General features: G+C 42.0%; 1 protein-coding gene across 2 annotated transcripts in view; it reads right to left on the reverse strand.

Annotated features, from left to right (window-relative positions):
• Positions 1-5,220, reverse strand: part of APP (amyloid beta precursor protein) — a 201,531-nt gene extending 196,311 nt beyond the window's left edge. For both annotated transcript variants that reach the window (XM_027902117.1, XM_027902116.1), the window contains exon 1: positions 5,033-5,220. In XM_027902117.1, coding sequence (XP_027757918.1) covers positions 5,033-5,089 — 57 coding nt within the window. In that variant the 5' untranslated portion in view covers positions 5,090-5,220. The remainder of the gene's footprint in view (positions 1-5,032) is intronic.
• Positions 5,221-27,304: the final 22,084 nt, after the last annotated feature.

Below are 27,304 nucleotides of genomic sequence, written 5' to 3' on the forward strand. Positions count from 1 at the left end.
TTCTCATTTGTTATATGATTAAATTCTCACAAGAATAGAGATATTTTTGGTGACTGGAGGCATCTCTAGACCTTCTGGAATCTACAGCAGAGCACAAGAAGATTTAATAATGAGGTAGCTCTCTAAATGTTTTTTACTTCAAGTGAATAAAAAAAAGAAGATGAATATCCAGGTTTCAGAACCTATGCGACATTACAATCAAGGGCAGAAAAGTGACTTATTTAGGGCTTAAAATTCAAAACTATACACACCTATCACTGGCTGGTAATCTCAGCTGGTTTAACCAAATAGGGCAGAAAACATGTTTTCAAAACCTCATCTGTAGGTTGAAGCAGAGTCAGGCAAGGAGGGCAGATTCCAGATCAGGTTGTGAGAATGAGGGTTCATCAGACTGAGTGCATTTGGTTTTAAATAAAAAAAAAAAAAGGTTGGAGCGAAAGTTCAACTTCTCTTAAGAGGAGTCCTTTGTGTCCAAGTTACTCCTAGCTCAAGCTTGCTATCAACACTGCTCCTGGCAATCCTCAGCCTGGCACTGCTGTAAACTCTCATCACGAGAGCACTCCCTAAGTTAGCCAAGCTTACAGAAACTCTTCATTCACTATTTTTTCAATTTGCTTTACTTTTAATCTTCTTACACCACAGGATTTTTTCCCAAATCCTCAGAATTTAAATCCAATAACACACAGCCCTACACTTACGTGTTAAAACCACCCCAGACAGCTCACCTAACAACTTCAATGAACCTATTACCATATATAAACCCAATTATATTTTTATCAGTAGCAGTCTAGAACTTCATCTCTTCATTGCCTGGATGTAAGGAGGTATGTAAGTGACTGCTGGTTTACTAGAGTCTATGTAGTAATATAGCATACAGATGTATGCATACAGTGATTTTAATGTAGTACATTAAATATGCAAATATATTGGGGGGTTAAGTATATTTATTTATATTATATGATACCTCAGGTGGGGTTAATGCATTATGTGTATGCATACACGTACACATGGACATTTGAAAAGCATGATTTTTATTTATTAAACCCAAATACAATCTTTTCAACTTCTGGTTATTGTGTACGTTGACACCTGTCAAAAATGACACCCAGAGTACTCAGGACTAAGAAAGTCAATTAAGGCTAGAGACACTGCCTTAAAAATAGACAAATAACAACTTGGAGATGTTTCAACGTAGAGATGAGCCGACCAATCCATGGATGGAGGAGGCTGCTCAGCGAGGTGGTGCAAGTTCTGTCCATAGAGCTCCATTTTCAAGACTCAACTGCTGAAAGCCCTGAGCAGCCTGGTTTGATCCCAGAGCTGAAGGCTGAAAACCTGCTTTGGGCACAGAGTCAGCCCAGACCTCTTTGACAGATCCTGTGACCCTATCTACTAATTTCTTGACCAAGTCTCCACACCCAACAGCTTGTGTTAATTATTTTACTGAGTCACTAAAAATAATTATTCTGCTCAGACAAACAGCTGCCAGTTTGTCAAGCAATTAGATGAAGTTACTACGTTCTTCAGCTATTTTGCTAAGCTTTGTATTGGAAAAGGACTACCAATTAAAAGAAATCGTCATACCTTTTCTTCATACAACTTATAAACCAAACTGTTTATTATTCTTCACAGTTTATTAAACACATAGAAAGAGCAAGTCATGCAAAGCCGAAGGAGAACTATGCTTCTTGTGGGTTTGCCATATAATTCAGCACTGATCAATTAAAACTGGATAGGGGAGATGCCTTGTGTCTGTCACACAAACAGCTCATGGGGAAAAAAGTCACATTTAACAACATGAAGATCTTGTAAGCTTCCTCACGCTTTCATACATGTTTCGTGAAGAAGCACAACAGCTAATCGTGTTTTTTCCACAGAAAAGGCATTTGAAGACCATTCGAGTCTCAAAATTGCCTGCTGCTCATCAAACAAGAGACAAATGAGGGAGCAAGGGAGAAGCTTCTTTTTTTACTCTGTCATTTGTCCATTTGATTGCCAAGGATCCTGGTGGAGCAACAGATCCTTCAACCCCACACAGCCACCCACCCCAACATGGCAGCATCTTAAAAGGAAGTGCAAAAGGGACCCTGCAACAAATGCAAGCCTTCACCAGGGGAATTTGGGAACAGAATCAACAGAAAGAGGAACTGTAAGTCTGTAATGGAAACAAAGGAAAGGCTTCACTCCTCTTCCCACACTAAAAAGTCATTTCTCAAAGATCTACTGTGAAACTAAGCAATGAAGAAACAAATATTTAGAGCCTTCTACTAAAAATAAATAAACAAACAAATATTAAACAAAAATAAGAACCTACGAAGCACATTACCCAGTTTCAAAAAAAAAAAAAAATCTGTCAAGCAACATCCTTTTTGTCAAAATGTGATGGCCTGCCTGTATGACATCAATGTCTTAACAACTTCATTTCAGTCAGCTGGTAAAGGAGTCTTGCTTAGAAACATAAAGCTAGAGCATCAAGCAGAACACATATGGTAGAAATCCTGATAACCTCAGTGTGCTAACGACAAGAAATCTTGATTTATAGGCCAGAATCATTCACACAAATTCACAAGGATAGTTACTGTCTGTTGCATCTATCTACTGAAATCAGAAAATTATTGAAACGAGATTAAATGTAGAAACAGCTACTGCAGAACATGATGACAGCTCTCGGCCAATGGATTTTCTAACCCCAGTGAGTATGATTCACATGAGTGTCAGAAGCAACATGCTAAGCAACCACGGCATCACCAGAACATCACTAAGAAATATTTCCTTTAGGGATGCATAAATTAATATTAATTTACTTTTAATTTTAGAAAGGAATTCTTCATGTGTAACATAGAAAGAATTTGTTTTGTTCCTGCCTTTCCTCTTCCTTATACCATTCCCTGTGGAAAGCAAAGCACAGGTTCTTTGCTGCTTTCCAGAAAGCATTTGTTAAAATGGCAGGAAAAGCACTTCATTTCAGAAAAGAGATCTACAGAAAATCTAATTCAAACATCAAAAATTCACCCTTTAGTATACAAAGACATTCCAAGCACAGAACATGCACACAAGAATTTCTATTATGAAATATTTTAGTGTTATAAAAACAAATGGCTTGTTCAAAATATCAACCTTGGAGCATCAAGACTGACAAATGCCTGATCACAAGATCACCAGATGCTGAAACCCACTCCGCCATCAAACATAAAGGATAAATACAAGCCATTCATATGGAATGACAGAACAAGACTGAAAGCTTCTGCAGAAACATCAATGCCCATTTCAGTAAATGTTTCTAGGCAAAGTATGTCACTGAAAATTCTGACTATCACTAAGGCAGACACCGTTGCAGAGGTCTCTGGGTACGGACTCTCCCCTGAATGGTTTTTGTGCAAAATCCAAACCCCTTTCTTCCAAGCACCTTTACAGTGGAAATACCCACACACATCTCTATAAGGCTAGGGACAGGAACCCAGCAAAAACCTGTGGTCTATCCAAAAGCATGGTCTTAATTGTAAAACCTCATTTTTAACTTCAGCTGCGCATCCAAGGCAGAGATTTCTTTTTATTGCATTCAGACAACAAACGGTTGCTGAGAAGCTGCTAAAACACAAATGAGCCTTATAACTGGAAGCTTTAAATGTCTGTACAACTGTTCAGCTTGATACGCCCTGCTCAGTGTTGGAAAGATCACGCCTCAAAGCCAGAGCCTTGGCGGCGGGGATGGAGAGCTGGTGTGAAGCCATCCCCTCTCATCCACCGCGCACAAGGGTCCCTCCCGGCAAGGGCACCTGAGCCGCGGGCCGGCATCCCATGCCCGGGAGAAAGCCCGAGCTTCAGCCTTTGCTTTCAGCCCAAGCGCTGTCATCCACCTCACCCCAACCCAGCCCCCGAGCCCCCCGGGGCAGAAGGGGGAACCGAATTAGCACTAGAGGAGGACAGAAGCCCATGTCTCCAGACCGAGGGATGGCAACCAGGGACCGAAGGAGACCAGGAGGTGACTCACCCCTCCCACACCTTTTTGGGAGGGCGGGAAGGGGGGGAGGGAACGGACACCCAGCCGTGTCGGCTCCTCCTTCGACCTCCGGGCTTGCGCTGCCCCGACCCCGCAGGGACCGCGGTGCGCGTACAGCCCCGGCCGGAGGGGCGGCGGGGGGACCCCCCGGCCCCCGCCCCACACAGAGGGGGACCCGGCCTAGGTGCGGCCCGGTAGGGGCGGGCGGAGCCGCCCCCGGGCAAGGAGGGATGGAATGAGGGGAGGAGGGAGGGCAGGGGGAGCCGCGGAGGGGCGCGGGCAGCCGGCGGCCGCAGCGCGCACGGCGGCGGCGCCTCCTCTGCTGCACTGCAGAGGCGCCATCTTCCCGCGCCGCCGGCCCGCGGGGGGGCAGTGCCGGCCCCGGCCGCCGCCCCCCGGGCACCGCCTTCCCGCGGGGCCGCTGCGCCAGCCGGCGGAGAGCTCCCTCCTTCCCTCCCTCCCGTCCACCGCCCCGCACACCTGCGCCGCCCTCCCCCGCGGCTCCCCCGCCCGTAGCCCGGTCCCCGCCCCAGCGGGGGGATTTGCCACGGGGTCCCCAGTCCGCAGCCCAGTTCCGCGACCCCGGCCCCCGCCCCTTCGGGGGATGCCACCGGGTCCCTCGCCTGCGGAGCGCCCGCTCGCACGGAAACTTTCCATTCCCCGGTTCCTGGCGGAGACGCCTCTGACCAGCCCTGCCCTGCCCGCGGACCCCCGCGCTGCCGCCGCGGGCGGGCGGCCGCCGAAGTTACAGGGGCAGCGCCGGGGCCGCGGGACCAGGGCAGCGCAGCGCAGCGCGGCGGGGGCGCCATCCCCGGCGGCTCCCAGCCCGCTCCCGCCCCGCCGCCCCCGGCTCGCCGCCCCTATTGTTCGGCGGACGGGGAGCGGCGGCAGCCGGGGATGGAGCCCCCAGGGAAGGCACCCCCTGCCCGCCCCGCCGCGGCCGAGCCCCCACCGCGGGGGCGGCTGCGGGCAGACAAAGCCGCAGAGAAGCGGCGGGGAAGCCCCCGCCCGGCCGCCCCCTGCCCCGCTTACCTCGAGAGCCCGGGCGGCGCCGGCGGCCAGCAGCAGGAGGGCTAAGTGGGGCAGCATCGCGGCGGCCAGGAGCGGGGAGGGAGGGAGGGAAGGAGGAAGGGAAGGAGGGATGCCGGCCGGCGAGACGCGGCGGGCTCCGGCTGTAAATCCGCGGGGCCGCTGCGCTGCCGGGGAACGCGACTGATGTGCGGCAGCTCCGGGAGCGGCGGCGGGGCCGGTCAGCTGATGGCCCGGCCCGCCCCCGAGCGGGCGGTGCGACCGCCCGGCCCGGCCCGGCCCGGCCCGGCCCGCGGGGACCCCTGGCGGCGGCGGCGGGAGCGGCGGGGGAGCCCCGCACCGACCCTGTCCTGCTCGCCGCGTTCCCGGGGCAGCTCCCGGACCCTCCTCGGGCACTGCCGGCACCAAAGGCACCGCACCCGCGGGGACCGCGATGCCCCAGTGCGCTGAACGCACGCTCCACAGCCTCCCCAAAAGGGCTGCGTACAGAAACACCCAAATCCAAACATGTTGTACGATTTAGTGGCTATTTAACACGTTCTGCCTTTCCTGGTTGCACTGAGATCTCCCGTTCTTGTCCGGGTGGAGGTGATGAGTCAGCACAGCCCCTTCACACCTGACGCACACCATCGATAACAAAGATATGCAGGAGCATCGGCACAGCTGGGGCTTATGGCAGGTGAACAAGGAAGAAATCAAATTAAAATGCAGCACTTTGTCAAATACCATGTAATCAAGAGGCCAGTGCAAACTTACTGTCTTGCCTTCTCAACAGCATTGTTATAATTGGTATATTAAACCTGTAACGAGAGCTTAAGAGCCAGTATTAGCAGTTGAAAGAGCTGCTGTTATAGCCAAAATTCGGTGTGACACAGCCTGACCCATTCTGCCTCTGATCTGCAGACTCGGTGGCAGCATCTCTGCTTCCACCAAGGCTACCAAGACAGCAGCAAAGAGACCCGCCCTGCAACACAGACCTGCAGCCACATAAAGGGCAAGTGGTGGACATCTGGAGCACAAGTCTTATGAAGAGAGGCTGAGGGAAATGGCGGGGGGGCTCAGCCTGAAAAAAAGGAGGCTTGGACGGGACCTTCTCATTTTCTGTGACTACCTGAAAGGAAGGTGTACCGAGGTGGGAGTCAGCCTTTTCTCCCAGGTAACAGGTGATAAGAGGAAATGGCCTCCGGTTGTGTCAGGGGAGATTTAGGCTGGACATTGGTAAAAATTTCTTCCCACAAAGGGTGTCAAGGAACAGGCTGCCGAGGGAACTAATTGACTCATGAACTCAGGAGGTATTTAAAACGTGTGGATGTTGCTCTTGGGGACATGGTTTAGTGGTAGACTTGGTAGTGCTGGGTTAATGACTTCATGATCATACAGTTCTTTTCCAGCCTAAATGATTCTGGGGTATGATTCTTTGACATCCCACCAGAGTACAGCTCAGTACAGCCTTGTCCTTACTGCTGCTCTCACACTCATCTTCCACTGAAGTCAGAACTGCAATCCATCTTGGCCAAAGCTGTGTCCAGATGCACTTCCAGGTGAGAGCAACCTGGGCTGCTGTGTCAGGTGGCTGTAAAGTGCAAAGAGAGACTGTAGTGCTGCCGTGTTTTACCTCCATAGCCAGGCCCTAGAGTTAGAAGACCGTTCTCAAACGGACATGAATCTTCTCATACAAGCTCATGAACTGGCACTGTACGAAGGCTTTTGGGGAATTGCTCCAGTCACACTGGCTGGATTTGAGAGATCTCTGATAGCCATATATCAGATGAGCCTCCTCCCTGAACATACAGGTGCAAAGTATACACAACAGCTACAGATGTACAGTATATACAAGTACAGTATATACAAGTAAATGCTTTTAAGAAACACGCTAGTGACACAACACAACCTGTAAATTAAAATCAGTTCAACAGCAACAATGGCAGGTTTAGCTGCAATAATTCAACACTGTCATCTGCTTGTTTGGATAGTGATCACATGGCTTCGAAGGGTTAGGGAAGGATTTGCTGTGCAACTTGTTTTAACCAGTTGGCTTCTAAACTCAGCCATTGGAAAGGCAGCACCGTGGCTGCAAATAAGCAACATCCTGCTAAAGCGGATGGAGATCATTCAAAAACAATTCTTCCCTGAAACAATGGAGGCAATCAGAAGGAAGCTCTTTGCAAGTTCTGAGGGGAAAAAAAAAAAATTAAAAAATTAAGCTTCCAGATGGGATGGATGGAAAACCAAAATAGATTCACGTAGCCCTTTTATTTTAAGTTGGCTTGGTAGCTTTTTGTAATCACTTCTTCCTAGTGCTAAAATCAAAAAGCATTTCAACTGCTGCTTCTCTGGATCAGCCAAGCCTGCTTCCTTTGCCAAGGTGGGTCTGGAGGAAGGCTGTAGGTCTGTTTTGCCTGTGGTTATGAGTGAGATTTCACACCTTTGGGGAGAGCAGGAAAGGCTCAAGTTAAAAGATGGGGAAAAGTCAAAGGTACTGGAAAACCTCTATGAAATAGGTATTTCAATTTACAGCCACTAAACACCAGTGACAATATTTGCATAGGATTTAATGAAGTTACCCACTGGAAGGTCAGAAGTAAAGGCAGTTTTGAAAGCTGTTTGTAAGGTCTACAAAATTTAGGCATGACCTGCTGATAGAGAAAAGAACAGAGATTGTGTCCTATTTTCCACTCTCTATCTGCTTTTAGGATCTGTACGGAAAGTCCAATACGCTTTTTGCCTTGCTTTCTGCACTTTTCATCTCAGACTAGAAATCCAGGCTTATCAGGCCTTGGAAGCTGTCATAGCTGGAGAACAATGAAGCCCACTACCACCTCACAGGAGGGCAAACAATGGAAATCTTCTTCCCAAAGCAGCAGCACCGGTTGGATCACAAAAGGATAGAGCTTACACATTCAAATCTAATACAATGTTTCCAGCAAATTATCCCAAACTGTCTGGATGTGACTTTGCCTTTAATTGCTGAGCTTTGTTATTCAATCTTAATGCGATAATTTTCCAAGTGATAAGCAAGCATGTATGTCAAGTTCCATTTTTGGCCACTTCTGTGCTCTGCCTATGTATCTTCTCGTGCAAATGATGTCTAATATTATTTTACAGCCTTTTCATTCTAATATATTATGTATGTGCAAACATTGTTCAGCCATTCAGTTTTTCATTGAATACTCATGAAGCAAGTGGACCTTATCCACAAATGCTGATATTGCTCTACAGTAGGCAATAAACCACTTCAACCTGCTTCATAACCTAATGAATTACAGAACTTGTACGTGGTTTCTGAAGGGGGACGGGCAGCCCGTGACATGGACACAGTGACAGCATTGCCAAATATCTCCAAATATGTACAAGTGGTTTTACAGGAACCCTGCCACTTACCTATGTTCACTGGATTTCTGATGGCGGTGGCTTATTTCATTCACACCAACAAAATCAGTGTAATTAGTGCAATTGTCAGCTGTATTTTATTTGTATTAGGGATACCTCCTCAGACAGATTCCTTTTGAACAATGCTGCAGCCAGTGCTTTCACAGAGATAATTTCTCCATTTGTTCTCATCTCTGAGGAGAGTGTTCCAAGTTGGCAAACTTGATTTTTGGTCCAGACTTTGATGCTGACTCACTGTCTCCTTCTGGAGTTGCTTCACTTCAGAGCTCCCCATTTTCTTTACAGGGGATAATACTGTTTCCCTGCCTTTGTGATTCATGTGGGGAACAGAACAAAGTACTAGGGTTAGTATTTCTGAATGAACCTCTGCAAGTTAAAGACTTGGGTCCTGCTGAGCTGGCACCTTCTGTATTAGTCCCAGTTAAGGAGTTTTTCTGTACTCTGAAAAGTACTACAGCATAAATGACCAGATTTATTTCAGACAAGTCCAGAAGGAATTTGTATTTTCAAATAGCACAACATTAATTTTAATGGAAAACCTTTAGCCTTTATGCTGCACCTTGAACCACTGCAGATATAACTAATCTGCTCACCATCACATGCAAGTGTCCTCTACGGACATTTTTTTTTTTTTTCCCCCCTTTGGAGTCAGCCTGAAGCCCTGAGAAAGAGGCTGTCTAAATATTAATCCAAAATAGGAAGAAAGAGATTGTACCTAATCAACCCTACACAAGTACGTGCTGTTATCCACAACAATGGGTGCGGATATGATTTCAAAGAGTGAACAGTCGATCCTTGTCTGAATTCTGCAAAGCACCTTCAGTTTTGGCTTTTACAGATGCAGTACACAGTTAGGTAGCCAGTAGCCATAGCGACCTTCTCAAATGCAAATGATTTGCTCTGCATAGCACAGGAGTATTAAGAGTTGATGATATCTGCTGGAGCAGGTACACAATACAAACGACAGGGCCAAGTGAATAATGAAATCACAGTCCAAAATCCCAGGAGTGCTCAGCCAAGGAAATGAAATGGAGATGTGAACAACAGTAATTGCTCCAGTAATTAGGATGTGAACATACATGGAAACCACTCCGTGCCAAACAAATATGGTGGTATTATGACATCTGCCTTTGTTGGTAGAAGCTGTCATTTTTGCTGATGGTGTCAGTAAAGGGGAGATCTTTAGGATATCTGCTTCTTCATTTGATTCTGTTTACCCAATTACTACATAATGCAAATATTCCTAGCAGAGTTTAACATCTATTCCTTTTTTTTTTTTTTCTTTCCCACTTCATGCACTGAATCTTCCTAGGTATTTTTGGACTCATGCCTTGTGTGGTCAGTTTACTGGGCAAGTATTGCAGGTGCAGGCTTTCTGGTGGTGTTTTTCCTTACCATCCTATAAGCAAACCACTCAATACTAATATGCTTCTCACAACAAATAAAAAAGCCACCCTACAGTAAACCAGGCCAGTTTCTTTTCAGGCAAGTCGTGATTAGCATTGCTCAGAAAACAATCAGCATTTCTGAGTGATTAAAGTAAACCCTTGAGAAGAACTAATTCCACAGGCTCCAGAGCAAATCACACTTGGCTATTTGCACTCATTTAACTGAAAGTTATGATGTGCTCTTTGCATGTTATGAAGACCACCAGATGAGATGGTTATGGTCCTCTCGGCATCTTTTCAGCAGCTTGTTCTGCTGTGATTTGTCTTCCTAGACAAATCAACATTGCAGTTTGTGGTGTGAATATCCCAAATCAATACTTAACAAAAATAGAGGCTACCAACGGGATGTCTTTGATTTCTCTCAATATCTGAGCTTTTTTAGCACTATTCAGAAGTCATTAAGTAATAATTTTTTGCTTTCAAAAGTTTACTTCATCCCCTCCTGTGTTTCCCCAGTGTTTTACCTGTCTCTCCACAGACACAGCTCTCAAGCTCTGCCCACACCAGGGTCCCCTCCATGCGATGTAGATCTTCTGTAGCTTTGCCCAGAGCTGTCCTGCTGTCTGTCATTTGTCCTGCCCATCCCCAAAGACCAGGAATCCATGAACACTCTTCCCAGCTTTTGGACTCTTGTTACCTCCTCTTTCATGGTATGAGATTGAACATATCAATACATACCTTATTTCTCTTGCAGACTTTGTACATGAGAAAAGAGTGCTGCTGATAAATCAACCAACTCTACTTGGAGATAGTGAAGTAATTAAATACAAATTTTGGTGCTTCTGAATCTGCTTCCACTTCTTCCAAGCCATTCAAGCCTTCCATGGATGCCTGAATGGACCTTAAGATAAAAAATAGGTCTCTGGCTGAGCAAAAAAGCTGTCTGTACAAGTCAGACATGGTGCTTTGTTTCTACACTGTTTTGGAACTGAAATAAAAAGCCAGGAAGTTTAGCAGATGGTTATGTATGTATACATAAACAAAAAATATATCTTTGTTTCTGAGTTCAGTTAACTGAAGACATTTGTACAGAAGCAGAAAATATATTGTTATTTTGATTCTTTCAGCATAGTGTCTCAGACCCTAAAATACCTGCTTAATTGCTAACACAGCAGGTTGGGATGCTCAAAGACCCATCCTACCACCTGTTGCTTGAAATACAATGCTTGACTCAATTTTGAAAGGCCCGTCTAGATTGCAATTGCGAAATTAAATCCAATAAATACAAGAACATTATCAGACCCCATTTAATACAGAAAAGCTGTTTGTCAACAAACTTTAAGAAAAGCATTCCCATTCTTCAACTATAGCAGGCTGAACTCACCACATAATTTAGCCTTTCCTCAAATGTCTGTGAAGAAAAAATATAGTATTTTTCTGAAGGCTGTTAAAATCTGAAACGACCAACAGAGACTATTCAGAGGAAGTGAAGTCTGAGGCCTTTATGTTATAAATGACAAATTCAGCTGGAACACAACTCCACTGCTATTCAGCAGCTGACAAGGAAGTCTCTCGAGCCATAAGCCTGCACTTTCAACGTGGACAAAAAGCACCCAACCCAAGAAACTGTTACGCAGGTTCAATTATTTCAGCAGCAGTGGGGTTTGTAGGTGCCACAGCTGTCTGTCTCTTCACTCCCTGTACAGCCATTTGAAAGGCTAAAAGCATTACCTGAAAGACTGTGGCTCCGGTGCAGCTGTATATGAGCTATAAACAAGGGTGATGCTTCCATGGCCCCAGACGCTCTCTAAGTGACTGGGGCTTTCACTCTGACAATTGCCATCACCCTCCACAGTGAAGGTACATCTGCATTCCCAGTGCTGTGCTGGGAGGAGTGAGAGGCAAAGGCTAAAGTGAGCATTTGTAACTCCCTTAGCTCACCGTTCGTAAAATCATATTAGGAGACTGTGAAAGAGCGTCATGGTGCAGTGCCTGTCTGTGTGAGGCTGTTATTAAAAAGGAAACAAAGTGGAAAGAAAAATAATTCCTCCTTCATTCCTATTACCAAAAGCTGGTAGTTTTTTTTTCTGAAGATCCACAGTTCAAGCCAAGTGTTAGACCCGAAAATAAGGGAAACATATTTGTTTTAAATGAAAAGTATCGCTCCTGTTTGCTTTCTATATCTTAACACACTGCAGAGACTGCTAATGCCTCCTATAGTTATCATCCAGAAGTAAATTTAGTTTGCAAAATAAAATGTAAGAAGGGAGGAGGAGGCAACTTCAGAATATTACATGGCTTGCTGAGTCCTGGTATGGACCCTCCCTGCAGCTGTAATTCACATTTGCCAGGTGAGCTGACTCAGTGTCCTCAGAAATTCACACATAATTGTGGAACATAAGGCATTTCCCCATCTATTAGCTGGTGCTCAAAATAATGTGCCCAGACTAATTTGCACACATGAGAAAGTACAGATCAGATTACTTGGTGAGACAGTTGATACAGTTCTGGGACAAGGACTCGTATCATCGTATGTGGCCTTGAAAATTGGCTGTAGGGTAGCTATCAGGATTTTGGTATCATGGAGTGTTATCACAAAGCATATTGCACAGTGCAGCAATGCAGATTAGGTGATCATCAAAATATAAATGAACTCTTCTAAGAGATTAATTTTTGTAGAGTCTCATAGTAAGACCGAAATCACTGATGAGAGGCCAGGAGCATAACAAAGCAGCTGCACAACAGCACAGGGACAAGCAGGCTCAGTCCATCTAGAAATCACAACCATCTTCTATAAAACGCTCACAGTATTAGAAGCAGGAAAGTTTGATCACAAGCACATAAATCAGTGACTGCGGGAGCTTTGTAATGGATGGTTTAGTGTGGAAGAATGTGGGGGGAGGGAGGTTGCAATGAAGAACTGCAGCCTATTCTGTATACAAGAACAATGCCATCCTTAGATCCTCTATGTTTTGTAATCACCCTGCAATTTCTCTCAGCAAAAGGATTTTAAAATATTTGTTCAAGTTGATTTGGCATACATCTTCCTTATTCCTTTACAAAAACAGACATGTCGTTCTCTGACTTATAGCAGAGACACAAAAACATAGTGAGAGTAGAATAGGTGAAATTTCCTTCCCCTTTGGCAGGATTTGTGAGACAAATGGTACAGACAAGGCTGGTTCCATTGGACAAGGCTCTAAAACTAGACTCTGCACACAGGTAAGCTAAAGCCAAGCTCCTGTCATGAGATCCAGTGTCATAAACTGCTCTCACGGGGTGCAGAGGGCTTGTACACTCTGTACCTTCTGCCTCAGTGGCTGGCTGGGTCAGAGGGCTGAGAGCCGCCCCTGCCCTGCCTCTGGGCACCCAGCGAGGTGTGTGCCTTCAGGCACCCAGGGGTGGGGTTGTCTAAATATTCATATTAACAGAGATGCTGACACTATTCTTTGCTATTTTTTTTTTTTAACGAGCTACTAGCAAAGTGTTGAAAGTGATGCAGCTGCTTTTATATTAGCATGGAAATACGAGGAGTTAAAGAGGATCAGTGTCACGTTAGACATTTGAAGAACCATCCACTCTTTTCATTATATCAACAGAGAGCATAGAGGGAACAGATTCTGACACCTGCTTATGAAAGCCTATCGTTGTACATAACAGGAAGACCTCCCTGAGAATTAACTCTCAATTTAATTTACTATGAGCTGCTCCACTACAGAATCACAGAGGGAGTCAGATCCAGCTATAAAAGCAAATATCTAGTTAAAACTCACAAAGTTCTATTTTGAAAAGCAATTTGTTTAAGGTTGACTTCATTTCACTTAAAGTCAACTAACTCTGAAATCACCAAGGTTATTTCAAATCAATCACCTGACATACTTTACCTATGCATTCATTGCCCCAAATTGAGTCTCAATTGTTTTTTAAATTAAGAAAAAACAAACCCATGTTTTTAAGAAGGTGGCAAGAGGTTGTATAGCACAGCTGAAGTGGCAAATATATCTGTCATTTGCTCAGAATTTTGAACATAAATTCAGTCTTCAGAGACAGAGAAATTCTTATGGCAGAGAAAATTAATGAAAAGTTAGCAGCATCTCAAAGTATAATGTATAAATATTTCTATCATAATAGCTGTATGGAATATCTACTAAACCATGGCTATAAACCTAAATATATTGAAAATAATAAACAGATATAAATAAATACTGGTGTTCAGACTCTAAAGTCTCAAATGAAAAAAAAATTTGCAGGAAATTAAGAGGATAAATCCACCATTAGTGGGTGCAATATCAACGTTCTTCTATTTGACTTCTTATACCAAATTTAGTACAGCTCTTACCGACACACTGTGAAAGTAACTATTTCTTCCCCCTCTTCCTGGCACTTAAACATTATATCTATACCCAGAAGTTATTTCTATACATAACTATATTAAATATATATATGATATACACTTACATAAATATATATAACATATATACACTCACTGTGGTGTATTTTATAGCTATATATCTGTTAAGGTAGTTATTGATGTCACTGTCTGTCTAGATGAGAAAGACAGCCCTGACTGCCATTAATCATGTGAGCTGGTGGAAGCAACACATTAGCATTTCAGCAGCACTGGAGACATTCAAAACTGACTGAACCATCACTGATCACATAATCTTATGAAAAATGTTTAAGAAAGCAGGACATTTATTGCTCTTATTACATGCTCACAGGCTGATCCCGGTCTCATTGTGATCAACAAAAGCAGATACCAGACAGGATTTGAAGGGAACAATCCTACAGTCTCCAGTTCATGCCAAGAAGTACTGAAGATATTCTGGTGGAATTTCACAGCAACTTCAATCAAGCAGTATCTATTTTGGTGAGCTTTGTTTGTGGAGTCATCTCAACCTATGTAGGCTTAAATTAGCCTGAAACCACAGCCTCGTTCTTCGCACCTGAATCTGATGGGAAAGAGGTGTTAAAAACCAATGTGCTTAAATTACCAAAATATAAGTCCATGTACACATCTATGAATACAAATATCCGGGAATTACCATGATTAAGGATGCTTTTTTCTGTTCTTGATGAAGTGCACCATCTTTAACATCATCTTTAGTCAGATGTTAATAATACACTTCTCAAGCTCATAAATTATCTAAATTTTTTCAGATTCCTGCATCCAAAAAAAAAAAAAAAAAAAAAAAAAAAAAAAAAAAAAAAAAAAAAAAAAAAAAAAAAAAAAAAAAAAAAAAAAAAAAAAAAGAAGAAGAAAGAAAAAGAGTTATGTATAGCAGCAAGAATGCAAAATGGCTGTTATGTTTCCAGTGCATTTCAGGTAAACATGTCATAACAGCAGCTTGAATTAAGCAGCATCCATAGGAAATATTTGACTTACTTTCTGTTCTGTCTCTGCCTGCACAGACCAGGCACCCACATTAAGGAGAAAATGCAGACTGAAAATATGGTGACATTTTTAATTAGATGTTTTGACATAATTTCTTAAGGATTATACCTGGGCAGCATTTAGTCAAAATGATGCTTAAATTGTGCTTTTCAAAACCGTTCATAGTTGACATAGTTCTACTCCCAAGTAAAAATCAGTAGGAGTTTTACTGCTGACTTCCACAGAATATAAGCCAATGCTGAACACTTCTGAAAATAGCTTTCCATCTGTATATTTATGTAAATGAATAGGGACTGTTAGTAGAAATAGGAACTGAAAAGATCAGGCTTTTAATTTTAAAAGTTGAAGTTAAATATAGGTTACTACACTAGAAAACTAAAACACAAGAAATACCCAGACAAACTTTAACACTCTTTGCTTTTATTTATGAAAGGAATGGATGGAAAACAACTCCATTACCTCAGGTGATGCAGCTCCAGGCTTTCTGACATCACTAGACACCACTGACTCTTTAGTAATGGCATTTCACACTTCCAGTGGGCAGATGAGGACTCTAACAGAGCCATCTATGAGTTAGTCCCAGGCAGTCTAAAAGAAGTTACAGTACCAGCCAACACAGTTAAACCCACCCTTTTCTACACTCAGATAGATTTCTACTTCCCATTTTCCCTAAGCAGACCTTTTCTTTTGCCACTGAAGGTGGTTCCTTTCTTTGAAGGAGCAGCCCTTTGTCACAAGGAAATGTCTGTTGGCTCCAAGCCAGTACATTTACAGCAGTCAATATTTATCATATGAATCATCCTACTGACAGCAGGGAGGCTGCTGGTGCAGTTGAAGTCAAACAGCCACACAAGCACTTTGTTGGCTCAAGGCCTGGCTACTGCAGGAAGTAGCAAAGTTCACGGCAAGGTGGGGAAATACTGCTTTTTGGTATTTTAGGCCCACTAAGTTTTGGTCCCTTTAGGCCTTTCTGATCTCACTGCACTTTCAGAGGGCTGTACTGATTGAAGGCTCATCCTGCATTCTCGCTCCTTTGTGTACCACTATGGACAAGAGATCCAGTGGAATGGAAGACAAGGTGATACGTACAGGCAGGAGCCTTATCAGCTGCAAACTTAGCTCTTGGAACTTGAAGGGTCAGTTCTGAACTGAGTGGTTTGGTGCAGGAAGGGGCACCTATGTGACACTACTCTTGGCAAGCAGGAAGAAGAAGAAGCTTATTAAAAGTCATTAAAGTCTGGCAAGTTTTAAGAATTTTTTCTGGTCAGAGGTTTGAAATCTTTGGTGTACTGTTTTTTTTATCAGCCAATTCAGATTTAAGTCCTTTAATGATTTGCCAACCCAAGTGGCACCTGCACCTCCAGTGTTACTTTTTTCTTCTTCTTTTCTTTAAATAGGTCTTTAAAAACAAGTCAGGAAATTAGAAAAGAGGAAGTAGTATTAAAGATGAGATAAGCTTATTTTCCCATGGCACTCAAGAGTTTAGTAATCCCACCTGTTGAGTATATTGGGCTGTACTTATGATCTCAGAAAATCGGTAAAGTTTATTAAAAACTCATGGTCTTCAAAATGGAGTTAGTTTTGTCATGGGTGGGGTTTTATGATTTGGTTTTTTAGATGCTGTAGAGAACCAATAATGCTTTCAGAGTAGTGCTAATAACTCATATCTCAGACCAAAGTACAGAAAGCCTCATATGTAATCCTTCACATGGAATATTTCTGCCTTGTGATCAGTCTAAAATTGACTTAAGCTGAAACTATCCTAGTCAAAGCTCTAGAACAGACAACTTCCCTCAAATAAGAAGGAAGTACTAGGGTGAAGTGTGAATATGGATGCAGCCTGACTTTCCACAGAATATTTTCTCAAGTTCTACAACTTGTCCCTCAGCTCAGCATATCTTAGAACGTACCTCAGTGCTCCTCAGGGTCAAAGACTGTGGTCAACAATTCTGCTTCATCCTCAAGCAGCATTCTGCTGTGAGCACCCCTGTGTTTGGGCAGGAGATGCAGAGGCTGCTCTGAATTTGCTAATGGAGATTTGGCAGAAAGTGGTAAGACTTTATTCCAAGTGCAAAGAGAATTTCTTCTACCTGCCTTCATTACTGTATAGTATAACCAGTAACTCATTCACACACACAAATCATTCCTAGAACACCCACAGTGCTTGCACAGTTTGCAGCCAGCAGAAAGAGTCACATTTTTGTATTTGTCACTTATCCTAAGGAAAACAGTATAAAAGCACAGCAGAGGAGAAGAAAAAGGCATCTTTCACTGAAGAATTGTTTGTTTCCTCTCGTGTCACGAATCACAAATGGACCTGTTTCCTGACCTCTGTTGTCTAGGCAGCAGTGCTGTGTGAACCTCTACATCCCAAACCAAATTGTTATTGAGGCCTGTCATTTCTGACCACATCGTGGAGTGTTCCTCAGGGTTTTACTGAGTGTGCTTTCCCAGTGTCTCCTATAATGGGCAGTAAGTTATGAGCAGAGCTGGGAATGACTGCATAGCTAGATCTACAACACAGTCTGTTATTGTTTCAGGATGGGATTTAACAGAAGCTCCGCTCATCCTGTCTCACGCACACATCTGCCAAAATGTTTAAGTAAATTGTGTTAGGAATGAAGTCATACTGTCATACAATATAATAATGGAAAGTGGCTGATTACATTTTGTACTATAAAGAGCTGGGTCTCAGCAGGAGATTCAATGCCTTTTAAGGAAAAAAAAAAAAGACTGTCTGAAGTATTGACATTTAAACATAGGTTTTCAAGTAAGAAAATATTAGGGCATATCATTTTAGACTCAAGTCCACATTAATCTCAATATTCAAAAAGAAAAGGAGCTTCTTAACCTAAGCAGACCCTCCATTTTCCAGAACACCATATTTGAAGACAGTCTTGTACATACACTCTCTTAAAACCAAAAAGCCATGAACATAACAACAACAACAAAAAAAGTACTACCAGAAGATGCCCAAGCACACACAGAGGGTTAAAATCAAGGGAAGTTAATGTTGGCATGAGCCAGCAAACATCAAAGGAAGATATGATAGATTCATGTCAATAAATTGGTAATGATGCAAGAGTTTTATGAGCCTTGGCAGTCCTGTTGGCCCAGACATTTTTGCAGGCAAAACAAACTGAAGATATTATCTCTTATTGTTACTGAGACATTATGATTTAGCATGATTCTATTTTTTTTCTTTAGGGCAGACTGAGTTCACACCGAAGCAAGTGCTGTGCTGAGCTAAATAAAAGAAGTGAACAGAGCAACAGAAACAAGCCAAGAGGAATGAATACTCACAAATAATGAATCTTTTGAAATCCGTGCTTTGAACAGCGCTCCTGCTTTCCAGATATTCCCACCTACTGTCAGTTGGTTTTAATTTTGTAAACAACATTTTGCTGTGATGTTAAAAGGTATGCATATAAAAATAAATCAAAACAGACAAATGCAGTTGCCGAAAAGAATGAGGCTTTGTCAATAAAAGTTAAAATTATAATCTAAAGTGCTATGGAGTACCTTTGTTTTGCCACTTTTGGCATCCAAAGATTTGTGGAGACATTCCTGACTGCTTGCTGAGACACTGCAGAACAAACCCAATCATTTTGGTGAGGAAGAGTGAAGACAAATAGGAGACAGTCAAGTCAACCAAAAAAATATAATCTCAGAGTCTGACTCAGGAAAGCATATAAGGATGTGCACAATTCCATGCACTTCAATAAACCCACTGAAGAGCACAGCATCTGCTCACTTGTAGGTACCTATCCCTGAGCAATGAAATAGTGAGCTTTGCTGGGCTCAGTAAGACTGAGTCCTGAGGAGAGGGAGTTAAATCCCCCTTCCTCTTTCCGAGCTTGTAAAAATACAACTGGTTTAATAAATTTCCCCCTAAGCTCCTGCAGCTAATAAAACAGACATAACAGTTTTTAATTTTTTAGAAGGAATTTTCTCCCAATAAAAATGTTTTCAGTTATTTGGTGTATTCAGATTAACAGCAGGAGTGGAATAATCCTACAAAGTGTTCAGGATCAATTCAAATGTCCAGCTGAATACCCTGGCAAATGGCAGTTGTGGGTGGAAGGTCCTTTATCTGGTCAAGTCATAGATCTTTGCCTATTTGGCAAATCCTTAATTGAGGCAGCACCACCTGCACCATAAAACTTTGCTGTGGTTGAGTGTTGAAGTGGAAAGTGATTTTTCAGAACATTCTAAAAATGGGGCATATTTCATTGTTCCTGTCAGCACATGATAAATGCTTCTAGAGTGTGTCTAGAAACAACTAGGCTGTCCCAGTACCAGAACGGGACACTTAATGAATTGCTGACTTCAAAGTACATCAGAAGTCCAATATTCAGAGTGAGGATCTCTGCATTTCAATATTTCTTTTATTCTCTCTCTCTCTTTTTTTTTTTTTTTTTTTTTGAGGTTACAAAGTGGTTACAGTAGTGGAATTGTGGAACCTACTGGAGGCGTATGCATGGTAGGGATACATTTTACTCTGTCAGGTTCTGACATGCTTTCTTTTTGAAGGTGATTATTGATTTTCTGCTTCCACAAGAAATGACTCAAATAACACAAACCCAACCTGAGAATATAAATCATGGCTTAAGGGAAAAAAAAAAAAAAGACCCCCAATCTTGCTCCTTTAAGAAGGGTATATATGTTAAAATAGGAAGGGGGAAAGAAATAGCAAAGCAAGTAGTTTTTACAGAAAGAAGAGCTGCTCTGAAATAGCACTGTGCATTACTTAACTGGCTTGGATATTATTAAATATGGCAAACCAAAGCTTTTTATGATAAATTTTCTTTAGATGGATGCCAAGTGCGCTTTATGCGCTCTCTGTCTCTGATATCACACAAGTGACAATCATCTTTGCTGTGGACTGTGACTTTGGAAATGAAACAAAATGGTGACTAAGTGTGCAAGGATAAAACTGATGTTTTACTGTCTGCAATAAGGATTTACAAATACGGCAGCCTTGCACGTTTCAAGAGGAATTGTGCCTGTTCTGTGCTGTGGTTTTTGTGACCCAGTCTCATCTTAGGTGCAGCTGTAATAGAAAATGAGAAAGAAACATGGAAGAAGTCAAAGTTTCGACCCTGTGCACTTCTATGTTTGGGGCAGCATTTTTTATATTACAGACAACATTTTTTAATATTGTAGATTATACTTGTTTGTTTTTTCTCACCTCCGTTTAAAAATGTAGCCAAAAATATAGAAGATGTCTCGGAGGAAAAACATTCCAACTGAAAAAGAGGAGCCTAAGTTCCTACTTAGGAATAAAATCTTTACTGTGAGGGGGGTGAGGCACTGGCACAGGTTGCCCAGAGAAGTTGTGGATGCCCCATTCCTGGAAGTGTTCAAGGCCAGGTTGGGCTGGGCTTGGAGCAACCTGGTCTAGTGGAAGGTTTCCCTGCCCATGGCAGGGGGATTAGAATGAGATGAGCTTTAAGATCCCTTCCAACCCAACCCATTCTATGATTCTGTGATGATTCTATGAAGTACTGGTGGGGTTTTTGCCAGCAGCCATTAAGGACAGTGTAGTTCTACAATATGATGAGATGTTTGCTTTCTCTTTGTATGTAATTTAGATCTCTGGCACCCAAACAAGATAGAAAATAATTAGAAGTGAGCAGAAGGTTGAAATCAGAAGGAAATTGAGAAATTGAGGTGGAGCCTGAAATGCAGCTCTAGAAAAGGTACGTGAGGGAGGCAGGAGGAAGAAATAAAAAATTAGTAACAGCAGGAATAAAAACTGGAAGGAAAAAGACAAGGAAAAGGTGGGGTGGAGAAACATGGATGGTATGTAAAGTGAAATGACCTCTTAATCCTTAAGGCTTTCCTTTCAGGTCAGGATAAAAGAATCCCAGCAGGAAATGAATGAAATTTGGGCCTTTTCAGATTTCACTGAGATGAGAAGCTCCTGCACTGTTTTGGCAACACTAAATTTACTTCAAAACATTTCCCTGCCCTTTACTCCCAGAGAAAATGTCAGCTGAGAGGAAAAAACACCAAGTCTCATCCCAAACTGCAGGTAGTCAGGAAGTGTACAAGTGACAGGGATGACTCATATCTTGTACATCAGGCACAGTGAAAATAGAACATAGGAAAAGCAAAATAGGAAGACCAATGTCTTGTGGACTACTTGAAGTGCTTTAAATCTGTAGTTTACAAAACAGCAGGTGGGAATAGATGTCTAGAAATAACTAGCCAATGGATAAAATGCCGAAGGATTTTTTTATATTATCTTCCCAAAATCATATATTGCTTCAAGGGTAAAACACAGCTATTTTGGTACAGAGGTCCACAAAAAAACACCAATAAAAAGTTCCAAAACTCAAACCATTAAATCAAGCTGGCTGCCACCTCTCTCTCGGAAAGTTTTTCTTTTCTAGACATATACTAAACTGCTTGTCTATCACAGGGCAATTTTTTTTTTTTTTTCACATAAATGACCTCCACAGCAGTGTTTATATCACTTCTGTCCTGAGGAGGAATCACAGATCTAGGTTTTGGGGCAGGTCCTAGAGTAACTTGCATTGGCCAGGTAAACAGTATCCTGGGAGCAATGCTGAAGCACAGGAGAGCATCATCTGAAGTGACATAAAGGCTGTCCACTTTCTCTGGTCTTACCTCTTCAGCATAAAGAGAAAACACCATTATATTTATTGATGCATTTTACATGTAAGAAGCAGTCCCAGGAGTAATAACTCAGCTGACAGGAGCATTACCAACTCTGGACAGAATTTTCCAGCCCAGTCCTACACCACTTCCTTCCTGCTGCGGAACAGATGAAGTCAGCGTGTTTTGAATCCTCATTTACACTCTGTCATGCACTGTTCTGCAGTAAGTGCTCCTTACAAACAAGGAGAGCTGCCCCATTCACAGTGTTGTACATCTGCTTGTGTTCAAACCTACCCATTTGGTGACTCCCTGGATGAAAATCACCCTCTACAATCAGTGGGATTGTCCACATTGTAAACAAAGCCATTATCAGTCCTGGTCACAGTATTGATCCCTGGGAGATGGCACCAGGAATCCTCTGCCAGTTGGATTTTGTATGGCTGATCACCACCCTTTAAGCCCAGTGGTCCAGCCAAATTTCCACCCACCTTATTTGTCTACTTATTCAGTCCAGATCTCACCAATTTGGCAGCCAGAATACAGCAGGAACTGGTGTCAAAGGACTTGCTGAAGTCAAGGTACACAGCATGCTTTGCTTTCCCTTTCATCACACAGCCAGTCATCCTGCCAGAGGGAGAAGAGAGGCTGGTCAGGCATGATAACAAAATATTTCTTCTTCAAATAATCTTTGCTTCCTCTCTTCTTCTGGGGTGCAAACTAAACAGAGAAATACGTAAATCCCAGGTTTGCCCAGTAAACACATATGCACTGCAACGCTACAGGAATACAATACTGTAACACCCAAAGTCTCAACATCAAACCCAGGGTGCTATCAGAGAGAGATGAAAGAATACCATAATTGCTTAATTATAGTCAAGGACCAAAGCTTAACATACATGACTCATGATTTCCTTTCACCAGTGTAATGTTATTTCTCTTGGGAACGATTATGCAAGGTATTGGGTGCTAATAAAAGGCAGTTAAAAAGTCAGTTTGAGGATCTGTTCATCCAAGAATTCAAAAGGCTAATAACCTTAGAAAGCACTATCAAAAGCTACATCTCTACTCAATATAATAATAATCAAGGCTATAGTGTTGTACGTTTTTACATACCTATGCAGCAAAGATTGTTAGGCAACAAAAACTTGTATTTGAGGAACTTACAGCTTATGTTTCAGCTAAATGTACCCAACCTTTCCAAAACAGAATCTTCAGAAATCTCTGGAGCAGTGTTTACACCTACAAGCAGTGCTATAAAGAACAAGCAAACAGATTGTTTATCTGTATGATAGATGTGTTCTGCCCTCTGATGAACACAAATCAATACCATTACTAATCAATGATGATCTCCAGGAGGCAGTGATTTCTTTCTGCAGTAGTTTTTGTTGGCTCCATTGGCATCTAGGGAACACAAGAGTGCTGCAAACCCATTGTAGTTAGAAAATTCAGCGTAAGATAGTGACACAAACAAAAAGAATGGTTATTTTCTTCTTCTCTCCAAGCTCAATCAAAGAAGAGTCAAAATGCAGCAAACACTGTAGAGAAAATTAGATGAATTAGTTTCAGATGACTTGTCCCAATAAAACATCTTGGCCCTCAACAGAAGTGGACATGAAAATCTTTCTGAGTTTTCATGGACAATAAAGTTCTGCAAATAAATGTTATGCCCAATTTCAGCAGAAATCTTTCTTATCTGTTTTGTCCAGATCATTCCTTATTCACATAGGTTTGGCCAAGTCAAAGGTAAATGACTTTCCACCATGCCTGATTCTACCTTAAAAGTTTCATACAGTTCCTGTTGCCAGAGCTGGGGAGCTGCATGAGAGTCATCTGCCAGGATGGACTGACAGCGATCTGAATCTGCTCCTAAGTGCTGATTCATTTGTGCACAAGAAAAACGAGGCCAATTCCAGCCTGTTCCTAACACTGGGATGTCTTGGTGCACCCCAGCTCTCTGCCATGCAGCCTGGACAGGCACAGTTCTGGCCTCCACATAAGATAACCAGCAACCCAAGAATGCTCTGGTTTTAAACCTTTCTTGGAGATGGGACCAGACTGTTCCTGAGCTGCAGCCAGGGGAATGGTAGCCATGGCCTGGCAGATGCCCACCAGCTCAGGGTCCTCCGATGTGCAGGACAAACACAACTTCCCAGTCTCCTCCTTTCAAACACAGTGATGCCACTGGAATGCTTGCAAAGAAGAATCCAGATTTTTTAAAAAAATCTCTCTGCCAAATGGAGACAACCTCATTAGCCAACCCCCTGGAGGGGGTTCTGCACTGATTTGAGTGGGAATTGGATTGAAGCCTTTTTAGTTTTTAAAACCACGAAAGTTCACTGCACTGTAATAAGGGGGCAGTGACAGATCAGGTCATCAGTTCTCCTTCCAAAGTTCTGGGCATTCAGTTTGTAAAATCATAGTCTAAAAGTACACATCATGCAAGTTCAGTCCCTCTGTAGACAAAACTGAAGCAGCGAGACATAATGAATCAGACCTTTTCCAGGGTCATACCTGCAATCAAGCCTGTTGTATTAAGAAGAAATATAAAAGATTATTCACTGTCAACAAAGACTAGAAGCAAACCACTGCAAGAACAGTGCAGATGGTTAAATAAGGGTTTCTAGTGTATTGGTGCTTTATGTAAAAGTGTCCTCCTCTGTCCTCCAACATCAACAGGAAACTCTTGTGCATCCTTCAGCATGAATACATTTTCATAGTACTGTCCTGTGTTGGTGCTTTTAAATTTAAATCCCATGCAAAGCTGAGTGGTCTCTGATGATTCAGAAAACTTTCTTCTGAGTTCGTAGGTTCACCTTATTCCAGAAGAGGAAGCTGTTTTATTTACTTGCTCAGTACAGCATCAGCATGATGAGCAGGACAGCTTTCTAGCTGCAAATGGAAAGGTTCAGAGATTAGCACTTTCCCCCAATGGATGTTATGGCTCATATACCAAACAGCCCTGAACGGAGACGCTGAAGATGTTTCAGACCTTCAAACTGTAAAACCCTGTGTTAACTCAGATGAGTCTCACATTTTATTACTACAGATAAAACATACAATTTAATTAAACATGCACCTATAAAATGTATGGTTCAGTTAACTCTCAGCTTTATTTTAATACAACCTACCTAAGTAACTAATAGTAACGTTACGTAAAGAATTAATAGCTTTTTCAAACCATAAAACACCTTGGAGCTATGTTGTTTTCTCAATTTATAACAGCTCCAATTTTGAGCTCAGTTTCTGCTCACATCATCACTTAACCCTTTGTCTTCTATGTTCTTCCTCACTTGTTTATACAGTTTATCTTTAGACTCTGTAACACATCTATTACCACAGCTGTTTCCTGTATAATAAATGAAAGTGAATTTCAACCTGTATGCATCCAAACCCAAGGCTGGACTTTAAATAAGGGAGGTGCAATATTTAGAAGAATGGATATAAAGTGTTACAGTCAGAACACCAAGAGCAGTGGAGTCAACGGAAGTAAAATTGGGTCTTTTTTTTTTAACTAGGCACATATTTGAAAGTCAAAGGAATTGAGACACGGGACATTATTTTCCTGTGTGTAAGCCAATGCCTCAAGGATTCATCTTTTACCTTGGAACCCAGTGATTTTTTTTTTTTTTAATCAACAAGCCTGAATTGGGTGTTTTTCACCCTGATGCTGATGTGACTTAAACTTCTGTTCTCAAAATAAAATCTAAAGCATCGCTGTTGTGCAAACAAATATTCATATCCATTTAGCAAAGTCAAGAGACTTGATCTTCAGCTGGGATAAACAGAAAAAAATTAAAGTGCTACAGTTGCTGTGAACTAAATTAATTGAGCTGGAATATTGAATGAATTGAGCTTGGAATATTATTCCAAGTACCTGAACTATTACCCTTTACCATACATTGAAAGTATTTTTTCCTGAAAACAAGAGTCACAGACCTCTTTTCTCCAAGATGTTATTTTTCTTGGCTAAGGCAGTCTTAGAACATCCTCCTTCCTGATCCTCATTCTTCAGCCGTTTCTCCTCAGAAGAGCAATATTTAAACTAAACTACAATAAATAATATTGGAGGGTTATTTTTTTTTGCCAATGGAAAAACGGCGATTAACACAAAAGGACAGCTCATCAAATAATATTTTTCTCATCAGCAGCCCCTCAGACTTCTAGGTAATGAACATATTTACTTAAGTGTATCAGAATTAGAAAACACTGTTTACCTGATACAAGAGATATTACTTCATTACTGAAAACATTTTAATTGGCATTTGACAGATGTTAAAGAAAACTCATTCCAAGGCTATAATTTTTATATCCTGTAGAAAGACCAGTCATCAAATTATCTGACAGCAATGTAAAAGCAAGAAAAATCTGTATCTTTTCAACATAGAAATTCATCATTTCTTAACTGTTACCCTGAAGGCACATCAGAATCTTTTCCCAGTCAAAACAACTGGATAAGTTTGAAAGTCATGTCTAGAACCATAAAGAAATTGAAAGGCTCCCCACTTTTGTTGTAAGTCAAAAAAAAAAAAAAAAAGTCTCATGAAAAATTCCACTGAATTCTGCTTAGTGGAAAAATTTAGAGACAAAACCTGCTTTCTATAAGTGCTTGATAAGTGTTTAATTTCAAACTTGTGAGAACAGCTTCGCGTGCCTACAAACCAACCATCCACACCCACACACAGGGTTAGGGAAACAACTGTATTATCGGATAAAATCAATGTTTTCCTTGCCCTCTGCTCCCATTCCTCCCCAGGCCCTCCCTATCCACCACTTACCTAGGTGATGGGGGAATTAAAACTGGCTGGAATGAAGGGCAGATAGATTTTTTTCCACCCAGACAGAACACTTTGTGTTAGAATGATCCCAAAGGAGAAAAGAAATCCATATGAAAAGCAATCTTTTCTCCCTCGGTGTTTCACATGGAGAAACAGTATTTCCAGCCAGTTCAGGCCAAGAATGTTTATTTGTGCATATTTAGAAATAAATGTATATCCTAGAGGCCCCCCACCCTTTAGACCTGCAGGTTTAGGTTCAAGGGATAGTAAGACACAATACCTGGGGACAGGCATCACCTACAATGATTGCAACCATTTATTTAAGTGAAAACAAACATTTTATACTTTATTCATTTAAAGAGAATGGGAGAATTTTTACTCCTACAGTCGGCTTAGGCTTTTGTTTGAAGATCAGTAACATTCTATTCAGTTTTAACTCAGTTTAGTAGTTTAGGTTTTTATAACTGCAGTTTGAAAATGGGACACACACTTTTCTTCACGGGAGAGAGAAGGACTAACACTGAAGTCTTCTCCAAATCTTCATGTTTCTAAAAGAGCAGCGTCTTCTAATCTCTGTGGTGCCTGGTGTGCACAACCTGTGTCCATCCTTACAGATACAACACCTGGCTGACACTTTTATCTATTTCACAAAGAGAATCTAAATCCTTAAGAGAATTAAGAGAAACTAAATCCTGTTTCC

The sequence above is a fragment of the Empidonax traillii genome, unplaced genomic scaffold (assembly GCF_003031625.1).
Source record: "Empidonax traillii isolate 1590-97213 ecotype Southwest subspecies unplaced genomic scaffold, ASM303162v1 scaffold843:size495593, whole genome shotgun sequence".
NCBI lineage: Eukaryota > Metazoa > Chordata > Aves > Passeriformes > Tyrannidae > Empidonax > Empidonax traillii.